The sequence below is a fragment of the Perna viridis genome, chromosome 10, assembly GCF_037379345.1.
Source record: "Perna viridis isolate PV_CMFRI_1.1 ecotype Kerala chromosome 10, ASM3737934v1, whole genome shotgun sequence".
NCBI lineage: Eukaryota > Metazoa > Mollusca > Bivalvia > Mytilida > Mytilidae > Perna > Perna viridis.
Genome location: NC_142454.1, coordinates 10,902,666 through 10,916,538, shown reverse-complemented (window position 1 = coordinate 10,916,538; position 13,873 = coordinate 10,902,666). Strand labels below are relative to the sequence as shown.

The window sequence follows — 13,873 nt, the reverse complement described above, 5'->3', positions numbered from 1 at the left end:
TGCCAAAGGTATTTATTTGTCTTGTCGTAGATACATTAGGTCATCAGTCCTACATAAACGATTAACAACTCATATTTGCAGTTAGTTGGCTTGGTCTTGATATTGATAAGACTCGAAATGCAAGAACAGTGATTGAGCTTCTTGATGACACATGTAGGGAGGGACGGAGGCAAAGGAGATGGTGGACTAGAGACTGGCCTCTCGGAAGACCTATCAATGAGCAGTATGAGACCCTAATGGCTGAAATTATATCAGAAAATCCAGGGCATTTAAGAACTTTGTGCTGATAGACCCACACATGTTTCAGGAACTTCTTCAGGTTATTGGTCCTAGGATTACTAAGAATAACACCTGCAATAGGCAGTCCATCGATCCTGGATTTAGACTAGCGATCACATTGAGATATTTGGCTACAAGGAACAGTTACCGAACATTGATGTATGGTTTTTGAATTGATCACAACACAATAAGTGGTATTGTTCGAGATATTTGCGAGGCAATTGATTCAATGGATTCCGAGGAGTATAACCAGACCCCTACTGAGCCTGAACAATGGCTGCCTATAGCTGAGCAGTTTCAAGCGAGATGGCAGTTTCCCCATATACTTGGTGCTCTGAATGGCAAACATGTAGCCATATGGTGTCTTCCGAAGTGAGGTTCCCTTTACTACAATTACAAAGGATATCATTCAGTAGTAGTTCTGATGGCCCTCGTCGACGCCGATTACAAATTTCGATAGGTGAATATTGGTGCATAAGGTGGGTGCTCTGACGCTCAGATTTAGAATCAATGTGATTTGAAGAAAGTTATTGAGAAGGGATTAATTGGCATGCCAGCTGCATCACCTCTGCCGTGTTTTCCGTACTTAATCGTATCAGAACGTGGTTTTCCGTAGTGGCCCTTACCTATATCGTAACAAAAAATTGTGTCACCCTAGCGAATACGTCCTGGCACCTATCCATCCGTATTTAACCGTGTTATGACCCTATTGTACCGTGTCAGTCCGTATCAATTATAGCCATTTTCCCGGAATGTCGTTGATGAGTCCGTCCAAATCCGTAGTCCCACCGTCCTTCAATCGTATTGGATCCGTTTCGAATGACGCAGCACTATGGAACATCACGAGGCACTACGACAAACCCGAGAAATATGTAGCAATCATCAGCAATACACATCAAAGCATGAAAAGTTTCCAGTCATGACATGAGTATGTCTCCGTATGTCTAATACTATTGACATCTCTACTTTCGATTGTTGCATTATTAACTTCAACTTGATAAATTCATTTTTATTCTTAATTTAATCTATATCAAAACGATTTGCCACACATAAGAGAACTTCATATAAAACCAGTTCGGCATTTTTTTTTCATATAAATCTTTTATTAATTGTATCTGTTGAAGAACTACCTCGGTTACAGGAAGGTCGTTAAGTTTATGGAATTGACTGCATCAAAGTGTCAAAACCATCGACATCCTACTAAGTTCAGTAATCAGTATTTCACAATGTGGGTGACCTTAACGTTCTTATAAAGATAAACTCTACAAATGTCTACAAAACCTAATTTAGCTAAAATTATTAAATTATATATATATTTTTTTTTCATACAGATTACTGGTTCATTTAATTCATTTTTTTAAACTATGTTATGATGTATTTCATTGTTATGGCTTTTATTTTATTATACATGTTCATGAAATGTAGGCATAATTTATTTTATTTTATAACTTTGAGTCAGATACAAGTTTAAGTGTTCGGATTATTTATACGCACAACATATCAACTTATTTATTACTAATTTTATCCTATATGCAACTGTTGATCAAACTAATCATGCACTTTGTAATTAATAATTGATATTCACATGGGAAATAAACGTGATTTATAATGATAAAAAATATATGCAAAATTTCATATTTTTTTTTCAATGTGTAATTCATTCACATCTAATATTCAGGCGTCTCAATGTAGAATTGAAAATACGACATCATAAAAGGCTTTAAATGTAACTAGAAGTTCTTCATTGGATTTGTATGGCAATATATAAAGTAAAGGTATTCAATGTGCAGCAATGGCAAGGTGCTGTGATTTGTTCAAATTAGAGTGCATTATTACTTCATCCTTTGCAAAGTTGTACTGTCTATTCAATATTATAACTTTTCATAAATCTAATAGGCGGCATTTATCAGGCTTACAAATTTTATTTTAACAAAGTTATTAAGCATACGTTAAGTCATACATTAACTATTGACCTGTCAAATGTCTAGTGACAAAGATTATACACATATTGCCTGCACTAGAGGATAATACGCCAGAGAAGTGTTCACATGAGGTAGATATATATTCCGAGTAAATTTCTTTGTGTAAAACTCCCTGCCGCAGGCAATATGTGTTATATTATACTGAAAACCCTTCTTAAAACATTCTTCAAACTTTTATGTGCATATGTTAATGGAATTATGTGAAATTAAACCCTGGTGTAAATGTTGAAAATTCTCAGATATGATGAATGTCAAAAAACATTTTAATAAATTATTTTAAACCAGGCCTTTCTTTCCTTCTCCATTAGGTTACTTTTTGTTTTGATGGATTCAAAGTACCATTGTAGTTTAATGTAATGCCCAGGTAGCAGTAAAATTTTACTGTTTCTAGCATATTTTTATCAATACTGAAGTGGTTGAGAAAACTTTTACCATTTGAATTGAATATTATCATTTTTGATTTTTTTGTGTTTACTTCGAGTTTCCATTATATGCAAAAATCATTAAGAATGTTAAGTGCATTTTGCAGGCCTTTTTCTGTTTCTGACAGCAAAATTATATCATCTGCATACATCAGTGATGTAATTTTTAAATTACCAATTAATATTGGTTCAGTGTTCCCAATTTAAGCTGATCAAAGATACCATTTATAAACAGATTAGAAAAGGTCGGACGTAGGACATCACATTGTTTAACTCCACAACTGGAGAGAAAAGATGGACTTAAACCGTTTGGTAATTTAATTCCGCATTTTGTGTTTTGATACATAGAATAAATTATATTAAAATTTTATTCGAAACTTTTTGTTTGATAATATATAGAAAAGGCCCTCTCGCCAAACCGTATCAAACGCCTTTTTAAAGTCTATAAAGGTGACACTTTCTTTTTCTTTCTTTTGTAGTTATCTATTATTGATTTTAAGGTAAAAATGTGATTAGTAGTTCTTGATTTTGATTTGAATCCAATTTGATTTTTTATCAACCGTTTATTGGATTCAATAAATTGAAACAATCTTCCATGAATAATTTTATTAAAAAGTTTACCCAGATTAGAGGTAATTGATATCCCTCTTCAGTTTGATGGGCCTGATTTATCTCCTTTTTAGCTCGCCTGGCCAAAGGCCATGTGAGCTATTACAATCACCTGGCGTCCGTCGTTGTCGTCAACAATTATACAAAACTCTTCTCCGCTGAAACTACTCGACTAATTAAAACCAAACTTGGTAAGAATGTACCTTGGGGTATCCTGTATAGAACTGATGTGGGGATTTTTTATGATTGCCCTTGAAAGGGGAAAAATGACCTTTTTTAAATAGTTTTCAGTCAATATCTTGAAAACTATGATAGATTAAAAGAAACTTTCAATTGTTGGAAAGATCTTTTAATAGTCCTACCAAAGACTTCTTGAGTCAAAATTGTTGGACAATTTCTTGTTTAATTTATTGCCTTTGAAAAGTAAAATTCAAGAAGGTGAGCGATGCAGGCTCCTGGGAGCCTCTTGTTTAAATATTAAAGAAATGTAACTCTCGTTCCATATTTTAGGGAATGATCCTGTATTGAATATTAGGTTAAAGGGTTTACATAGTGGTTTCAGTAAGACATTTGTACCACAATTGATCATTTCATTTGAAATTAAATCATCTCCTGCTGATTTGCCATATTTTAGTGTCTTTATTGCCTTTTAATATTTCATTTGAGTCTATTCTGTTGTTGAGAGTGTGTTCATTATTGAGGTTATTTTCTGCATGATTATTCTTAAGGTTTGAAATTATCATTTTATGAAAATTGTTATTTTTTTAATGACCAGAATTCATGTCTTTAAACAAATTTATAAATTCTTCATAATTTTTTTCATCTTTACTGCTTTCTGATAACCTGTTTAGTTTATTCATAAGGTTCCAAAAAGATTTAAAATCCTGATTGAAGTTGTTTGATATCTTATTGTATATTTGTGCTTTGTATTTTTTCTCTTCTTCTTTACACCGCCTTCTATATTTAGAACGGAGAGAGTAAAAGGTTTTCCTGTACTCACCATTATTAAGATTTTTATTTACAAGCTAACAATATTTGTGTACAGTTACACAAAGGTCATGGCAAGATTCTGTGCACCATGGTTTGGGGGAATTCCTTTTATTTTTATTTTTTGGGAAGCTTTTAATAAGTTGAGTAGAGTTTTAAGGCTGTATCATATAAAATTGTATTTATGTTCTCAATGGCTGTTTCACAGTCAGTGTGTAAATTTGTCATGAAATCGTTTAACTGTTGTTTTACATGCGGGCTTTGAATATTATTTAAGTATTTAACCAGTGTTTATTCATTCCATATGAACTTGCCCGGAAGGGGTTCAAGATTACCTTTTTGTGAATTTTTTAAGTTATTAAAGCAAGTGAACAGTGAGTAACTAGTTGCTCAATGATCAGAAATAGTTACATTAAAAGTTCCAATATTATTGAAGAGGTCATGAGATGCTATTGAATAATCAATAACACTACACCCCTTATATGTTTTACAAGTGTAATTACCAAGTAAATCACCTGGTTTTCTTCGATTAAGTATTCATATACCTCCTTCTCTACATAAATCTAACAAGAGTTTACCACTTCTATTTGTTTTTTTTTTTTATTGAGATTGTTTTATAAAGCTTAGAATGAATCACAAACATATTTTGGATCATTCATTTTTGGGAATTGTGTATCATCAGTTAAAACAAAATCATAAATATTACTGGTGTATGCATTTAATTGTCCCCTTGGATAAGAATATCTCCTAGTTGGCTATAATATTCAATATTTCTAAGTAAATGAGAATATCTTTCATTCAAGTCATCTATTTTATTAAGAGAGGTTTCTGGAGAAAAATAGGCTATTCCAAGATATATGTCTTTCTTCAAATTAAAGAACGTTTTGTCTACCTTGGCCCATACAATATCTTTATATTTTTCTGCAGTGCTGTTATGCCTTTACATAGATTATGATCAACATATATGGAAATACCACCAGAGTTTGGTCTGGCCTTTTTATGTTTATGTCTATTGCTATTACAAATACACACAAATCCAGTGATATCTTTTAGTGAGTTACCACTGTCACACTATGTTTCATGACCATGACCACTCTTTTGATCTCTCTACCAAACACGATGATTGTGATTTACTGTCTATGTACTGGATTCCTAAACTCCACAAAAATCCATACAAACAATGTTTCATAGCCGGATGTGCAAAATGTACCACCAAACCTCTTTCAAAACTTTTAACTTCTATACTCACAACTGTCAAAGAGGGTATACACTCCTACCACAATATCCCTTACTCCCGTAGTGGTATTAATTCAATGTGGATCCAGAAAAATTCGAATGATCTTTTTGAGACAATCAGTTCAAGACTATTATCTGAATATAATAGCATTAAAACCTATGATTTTTCAACACTGTATACTTCTATTCCCCATACTCAGTTAAAATCCCAACTTCAAAACATTATACATCGTTGTTTTTCCAAAAAGGATGGTAGACCTAGATACAAATATATAGTTCTTGATAGAGATTCCTCATACTTTGTAAGAAATAATTCCAAATCATCTTCCAAATATACAGAGGAAGATGTTTACAAAATGCTGGGATTTTTAATCGACAACATATTTGTCCAGTGTGGTGGACGTGTTTTTCAACAAACGGTTGGCATTCCAATGGGAACAAATTGTGCTCCTTGACTTGCTGACCTATTCCTTCACTCTTATGAGGCTGACTTTATAGCTGATCTGATCAGAAAGATAGAATAGATCCTTCAATTTCAGTTTCCGCTATATAGATGACGTATTATCTTTAAACAATCCTAATTTCGGGGATTTGATACATCGCATCTCCCCAAAAGAACTTGCGATAAAGGATACTACAGACACTGTGAAGTCAGCCTCATGACTTGACCTACACTTAGAAATCGATGGTAAAGGAAAACTATTGACCAACCTTTGCGACAAACGTGATGACTTTTCATTCAGAAAAGTTCAACTTTCCTTTCATCTGTGGCAACATCCCTTCGGCACCTGCGTATGGAGTGTTCATATCACAACTCATACGTTATGCCAGAGCTTGCCGAAACTACGCAGGCTTTTTGTATCACGCTAGAACTCTAACAAATAGGCTTCTTGAACAGGGTTATGTTGGCTACAAGATTGAAGTTATCACTACAGCAGTTTTAGGTACCAGTATCGTATTGCATATCCCTGAGCGGGTGTACGTCAAAACATGGATGCCATAAAAATATAGTGCATTTTCTTTTTGCCTCTCTACAAACTAATGTTTTGTCAAAAGACATGAACAATGACTTAAAAAATAGAGCAAACATCACACTGTAAGATGAAGAACTTTTTTAAAAGAAAATCTAACATAATATCATAAAAATGTTCCACTGAAAAGGTTGGTTTTGTGAGTGCAAAACGAAAGTGAAAGTAGGGAAAATGGCTATTTATAGTTCAAGACCACTTTTCTGTCCAATCTTCGTGGACTCACCCTATTTTCTTTGCGGGAAATTATTTTTTCACGTGTCCTTAGAAATGCTACATAAGTGAAAGTTTTATTGAATCAATTTACATATTTTTTAAAAAATCCTAAAAATATGCACTTCACTATAGAAGTCTATGGGAAAATTAATACGATACTGAGACCTTTATGGTAGTCATCATGAACTCATGGATGGTTATGGTGTATCCATCTGCACCATGAAAACTGATTTATTCAACAGGTCATATTTTTCCTTTCCTCGTTTGTCCACCCTGGACTTGACTTTTTATGAGCAACTCGGCAGGTGTTTCCAGAAAAGCAGAGGATGCCTACCCTACCGGTGCACCTGGTCCATGCTCCCAGTTTTTAGTGGAGTGTGAGTTGCTTTTTTGCTTTTGTTGCTTTGTATGTATGATTTTAGTTACTTTATGTTCTTTGTTGTGTATGTCTGTTTTCCATATCTAGTATTTGTCCATGGATTACATTCTTTTGATTATCGCTGTGGCCTTGGTTCCCTTGATTACTCTTTCAAATAAACTATTTGAATTTTAGAAACAAAATTTACAAATACTTGATCTTGACTGCTTATCTTTCCATTTGATAAGCCTTGTATGTTCCACATTCCAATGTTTAGGTTAGAATTACATGTTCATTTTTCCAAATTATAGTTAAAAGGATTATATGTATACATTTGTATATCGTTTCTAATGACATTGAAACACAATAGCAAAGGTTATTTTATATTGAAATTTGAAAGTATTTTGTTTTCCATTATGACAATTGTAAATTGTAATTCAATAATTAAAGAGTCAACAAATAAAAAAAATATCCGAGATTACATAAACAGACTTTACATGTAAAGAGAGATAACTCTATCACATTTGGATAGTGAAGATAACTCCGTACAAAATATCATATTATTGTCAGATTTTGTTCTATTTTTATTGATTTCAGGTAAAATATGTTACTTTTGCGGAACTTTCCTTCTTAATGACTATCATACCTATCCTGACCATGATATGTAACACACTTAATTATATTGGGGATATTAAAGTTTTTGGGTAATTTTTAATTTAAAAAAAAAATCATATTTCCTTGCCCTTCAATCATTTTGAATTGTTTTTAATAGTTTTCATTGTTTACATTTGCCAACTATTTATAAACAATTTTTGTCTTTGTTAAAATAATCTTTTAACCACAAAAAGAAGAATATTTATTCTCGATTGCTACCCTTTATTTATCAGATGCAACATAATTAGGAAATTTAAACTGCTTATTTTAAGGTTTCCCCACCTTAGATTTTGTTAGACTTTTTTCTGTGTTTATTTGGGTTATAATGCTGTAGATTAGAATTTAAATACTTTCTGTTGCAATTTGTTTAGATTAAGGGTAAAATTTTACTAGATTGCCTGGACTTTTTTAGCTCACCTGGCCAAAAGAGAGCTATAACCTATTATTTGGCATCCGTCATTGTCATCGTTAACAATTAATCAAAACTCTTCTCCTCTTATCTGTGGTCAAATTTCGTTTTTATCTGTTAAGCCATGTTGGAGTTATTGTCCTTTTTTGATATTTATGGAACCATTAATTTGGCTTAGGGTATTCTGCACTGTTCTATGGTGGGAATTTTTTATCTGTCAAAAAAAAAAAAAAAAAAACACGACAGCAGTTACTAAAAATAGAACAGAGGGTTAAGAAGTTTTTTTTCATACTTCTCCAAAACTGCCAGGTTTAGCCGAATTTTTTTCAAAATTATCCTTATTATAAGACCTACGATAATCTGCAAAGGATCAAAGTTGTTGGATGGCCCATTGTTTAAGTTATTGCACTTGAAAGGCAAAAAATGATGATTTTTACAGTTTTCAGCCAATATCTTGGAAACTTTAATAGATAGAAAGAAACTTTCAATTGTTGAAATGATCCTTATAATAAGTCATACTGAATAAAGTCTCCATTTGAGTCAAAATTGTCTGGCAACTCCTTGTTAGAGCTATTGCCTTCCAAAGGCAAACATTTAACCAGGTATGCCTCTTGTCGAAATTACAACATGTTGAAAAAGAAATTTGTGTAACTATTGGCAAGGGTTTCTAGAAAAGCAGAGGACGCGTGCCCTAACGGTGCAATTGTCCATGCTCCCAGTTTTTAATGGTGTCTGGGTTGTTCATTTACTTTTGTTACTTTGTATTTAAGTTATTTGTTTTTCTTTGTTGTATGTGTATGTTTTCCATGTGTCTGTTTTCCATGTCTGATCTCTGTCCCTGAGTTACTTTTATTTTTTCTGCTATAATCTTGGTTCCCTTGATTACCCTTTCTAAGGGGTTTAGTTATGTCTGCAAGCTTATGGGTAAGGTTAGTTGGAAAAAAAAGGGAAGAAATGTAACTAACTCCTTTAGTCATGACTGCACGACTAATCCCCTAAGTTGTGGTTAGTTTTTTTTTCAAATTCAAGATATGTAATAATACTATGCCATAATAAGTGAAAAAGACCAACATTTAAAAGTTGAAGGTAGCCAGCTCACCATGAAAAGAGAAATAACTCTTAATAGGTGATAGAAAGAGAATGTCTTTATGCAGCTTTCTGTAATGCAAAAATGTTATTATTTACTGTAAAATGAAGCTCAGGTTTGATTTTGATGGAATTTGCTTTTGCTGTTCAAAAGTTATTTTCTCTTGATTGTTAAAAAATAACACCATCCATTGTTAGTTCACATATATAAAAAAAAATCTCATAATGGCAATGAGTTCAATGGCTGAAAGGGGACTCTGTATTGTATCAGCATTACTGTCAGAATGCTTGTTTTTAAATAAATTTGTATTACTTAGTAATAAAAAATATCGTTTCTATTTTGAGGTTTTCATTTTCTAGGAGTAGCAGTTATCCTGTACATATTTGCAAAAGGTGATGTTGGAGGTGAGTAAAACTATTCCATTCACCAACTTTATTTGTTAAAACAGAACATTGCAATTGACGACTTTCACATTTGCCATTTACGTGAAATCTGGGGAAAACTGGTTTACAGATTTATACCAGACAATGAAAGGATATCTGATTTGAAGGCTGCCCGAACATGAATACATTGATTATGTAGAAAAAGGTCTCTGACCGTTCAAATATTGGAAATGCTTCTATTATAAATGTATCTTTTAACAATTTCTGACAGTAATCAAATCAAGTTTTGTTCCATTGGCTCCCATTGCAATGTCACTCGATGGCATGCCTGCTGACCATTTTAGATCTCGAGAACTTTTCTGGAATGGAAGTGAAAGTGAAAGTCATCTCTTTCATTTTAACGTGATTAATATCAGTATCTAGCATGAACCGAACAAACACTGAAAATGTATTGCATGTATGTGTGTTTCATTATAAATATCAATTTCAAACAGAACAATAAAATCTTTAACTAAAATAATTGTATAGAATGATGTATTCATAAGAAAAGCATGTGTAATAAAAAAAATATGAAACTTGATACCAGTGGCATGTTTGACATAAGAAAAAACCTCTCAAAAATTAATTTGATTAATGTCAGTCTTTACAACACTTTTAAAAATTTGGCAAGTAGGAAATAAATCTTAAGGTCATTTCATGCAATAACAGTCTACGTATATTCTTTTTTAGATTTAAGTGAACCAACATATATCTACTTGGATCCTCCTTGTGACGAAATCCCAGTTAATATCAAAGGTAAGGACACTCTATTAATGTAGATGGTGTAACGGTTTTGACAGTTCAGTTTGTGTCTGTTATTTCATGCACATTATTGATGCCTATATTGATACAGCTTCGTTTACTTTGGGCCCTTTGCGGGTCCGGGTGTCAAAAGAATTGGCCCGCAACAGTGCTAAGCTTGTTTTAAAAGGCAACTTAATAGTACTGAGAACCCTGGCCAGGGGTTAGGGCACTCTGGCTTCAGAGCAACTTGGTTGTGTACCCCTGTTGATGGAATGGGATCGCCAGGCCATAATACGGAAAACTTTACCACAAACCATAGTGGTGCAATTCGTCTAGAAATATGCCATGTTCCTCACACACATGAACCTTAAAGAACCTGCTTGGTAATAGGTACCTTTGCGCTCCGCCACAGGAGGTTAAATTGACCTACCCTACCCCACCTCTCCCCATTTCCAGTGGCAATCAAAATTTGTAAAACATATTGTCCTTGTGTCCTATCCAATTTTCATTTCATCATCATAGAAATGGTCTGCATTGCTTCTCAACAAAGCATGCATTATTTAAATGGATAGAGTATGGACTGATTAGCTTTGAGTCAGAATAATTTTACCAAGTGGAGTTGCATGACTATCTTTGGGCTGTTACTTCTGAAAGGTAGCTAATAAAAAATCTTGCTCAACATTTCACTTTTGTAAGGCAGGTTATGTTGAATTAGTCAATTTTTCTTGTCATGAAATGCATAAAATAAATCTCCATTGGACATATCTAGAAATAGCTCAAGCCAAGGCCTTCGGGATGCAGTAAAAATTTTCTGGAAAAAAATTACCCACAGCATATAGGGTTACCATAGAAACCATGCAAAAAGATGCGAAAATTTGCAAACAAATTCATAAAATCAGGTTTAAAAATATCAAATTTCCTGCAAAATATCTGAAATTTTTATTTCAATCCCTAAAACTGTTCAAACTTTTTCCTTCTCAAACCCCTTCTTCATATGGGCATAGCCGGTTAGATTTTGAGCTATTCACTTTGTAATCCACTTATTAAATTTAGCATGGTAAAAAATTGACTTACTTTCACTTTCACAATGAAGTCAAATTGTCATTGAAAAAAAGCCCCTTCAACATTGAATATATATAAAACATTATAACAATTTTGAAAACAAGAAACACAATCTGTCCTAAAATCTAGTAAGTATATTAGAGGTGAAAGAATTTTAATGGTGCCAGATTTATGGGCATTAGACATGTTAGAGTCATGTTACCATTGTAATAGTCATTATGAATGACATTTTTGGATCCTAAATGTTGAATGTGCTTTTTTACATTTCCAGAGTTACAGCAACATGAAGTTGACAAATGGAAACAGGTTTTGCAAAAGTTTGTACCAACCAGAGCATCAGCTGCTGTAAAGAAATCTATAATGACGAATCAATGTGTTGTTATAACAGGACCTCCTGGGTGTGGTAAAACTGTAACTGCTAACTATATTATCCTCTATATGACTGAGTCAGAGGGATATGATTTGATGCTTGTGTGCGACATAAATGACACAATAAAATATTCAAAGCCAAAAGGAAAACAATTGATTTTCATCGATGATATATTTGGAAAACATTTTATTGAAGAGCATAACAGAGATTGGTGGGGAAAACAAAACCAGCGAGTTCAAATCTTATTGTCTAGAAATAAGGATTTAAAACTTATAGCCACATGTAGGTCATATGTATATAATCTAATTGATGATAGGTGTCTATTGCCTTTTACTAAAATATGTTTTCTGTCTGAAGATATTTGTCTTAACTTAAGTGAAAGGCGAAGTATTGGACATTCTTATATCGGTGATGAAATTAATGGGCTAGGTGATAAGGTACTTATGGAATTCGATTTTTTTCCAGAATTATGTTATTATTGTAGTGTAAATAGAGCAGATGGTTCTGAAAACGTTCTAAATTCTTGTAGTGTGATAAATGAACATTGGTTAGAGGAGCCACTAAATCCTCGCATGTACATAAAGTATGAAACAGACAATTTGTTCAAACACTTGGATATCAAGTTCATACTTTTTTCATTGATGGTGATTTCGGGCAATTCTGTCAAAACTGACCTGCTCACTAATGAAAACCATACGGATAATAATAAACTAAATTTTTGGTATGGTGAAGTTGGTCTTAAACCAGCCCCTAGTAAGCAATCACTTTTAAAGTACTTGTTGTCATTGAGAGGTTCTTTTGTAGTTGTAGCACTTAAGATTGCAAGGTTGTGTAAAAGTATTTGTTCAATCATACCAGTAGTGTTTTCTTATATACACTATTATTTCTTGCCAGGCTGATGCATTGTACATTTCTGTCTTACTATATGTTTTGTATATATGTTTACATTATTTGTTTGCTTATGATCACATTCCCTAGAATATCGTTTGCCTAGATTCTTTAATCTCAGTTCGGCTATATAGATGACGTATTATCTTTAAACAATCCTAATTTCGGGGATTTGATAAATCGCATTTACCCCTAAGAACTTGGGATAAAGGATACTTCAGACACTGTGATGTCAGCCTCATTTCTTGACCTACACTTAGAAATCGATGGTAAAGGAAAACTATTGACCAACCTTTACGACAAACGTGATGACTTTTCATTCAAATTTGTCAACTTTCCTTTCAATTGTGGCAACATCCCTTCAGCACCTGCGTATGGAGTGTTCATATCACAACTCAAACGTTATGCCAGAGCTAGCCATAGCTACGCAGACTTTTTGTATCGCGCTAGAACTCTTACAAATAGGCTTCTGGAACAGGGTTATCTTGCCACAAGATTGAAGTCATCACTACAGAAGTTTTATGGTCGTCATCTCGAACTCGTGTATCGCTATGGTGTATCCATCTGCACCATGAAAACTGATTTATTCAACGGGTCATTGTTTTCCTTTCCTCGTTTGTTTACCCCGGACTTGACTTTTTATAAGCAACTCGGCGGGTGTTTCTAGAAAAGCAGAGGACGCTTACCCTACCGGTGCACCTGGTCCATGCTCCCAGTTTTTAGTGGAGTCCGAGTTGCTCATTTGCATTTGTTATTTTGTATGTATGGTTTTAGTTACTTTATGTTCTTTGTTGTGTATGTCTGTTTTCCATGTCTGATCTTTGTCCCTGGATTGCATTCTTTTGATTCCCGCTATAACCTTGGTTCCCTTGGTTACTCCTTGACTCGAGAAATAAAACTTCAGACTATTTTCTTGTTGTTTATTCAGTAACAAATTTTAAAAAATTAACAAAAAATTGAGGATAATATTGAAAACCAAACTTTTCAACTAAGACACCATCCCGAAAACGAGATGACCATAATTAATGCAAGAAATGGCAGCGAATGCTCCAATTCTACTCTGACGATGGTTTTACTGAGAGAAGCTTATTTGAAGTCGGAAATAAAACCGTAGTGTGTC

At 33.5% G+C, this 13,873-nt stretch overlaps 1 protein-coding gene across 1 annotated transcript; it reads left to right on the top strand.

Annotated features, from left to right (window-relative positions):
• The first annotated feature begins 508 nt into the window (after nucleotides 1-508).
• On the top strand, nucleotides 509-13,651 carry LOC148604505 (uncharacterized). The gene is made up of 5 exons (XM_088550163.1): nucleotides 509-651; nucleotides 2,919-2,995; nucleotides 9,612-9,671; nucleotides 10,380-10,445; nucleotides 11,767-13,651. The coding sequence occupies exons 1-5, from the start codon at nucleotides 509-511 to the stop codon at nucleotides 12,762-12,764; spliced, it is 1,344 nt and encodes a 447-aa protein (XP_088406289.1). The 3' UTR covers nucleotides 12,765-13,651.
• The last annotated feature ends 222 nt before the right edge of the window (nucleotides 13,652-13,873 follow it).

What these genes read in the sequence shown, in the direction of transcription:
- LOC148604505 (XM_088550163.1), top strand. Translation starts at nt 509, where the DNA reads ATGGATTCCGAGGAGTATAACCAGACCCCTACTGAGCCTGAACAATGG. An exon ending in TGCAAAAGGTGATGTTGGAG is followed by an intron (nt 9,672 to 10,379) that starts GTGAGTAAAACT and finishes ATTCTTTTTTAG; the next exon opens with ATTTAAGTGAACCAACATAT. An exon ending in AATCCCAGTTAATATCAAAG is followed by an intron (nt 10,446 to 11,766) that starts GTAAGGACACTC and finishes TTACATTTCCAG; the next exon opens with AGTTACAGCAACATGAAGTT.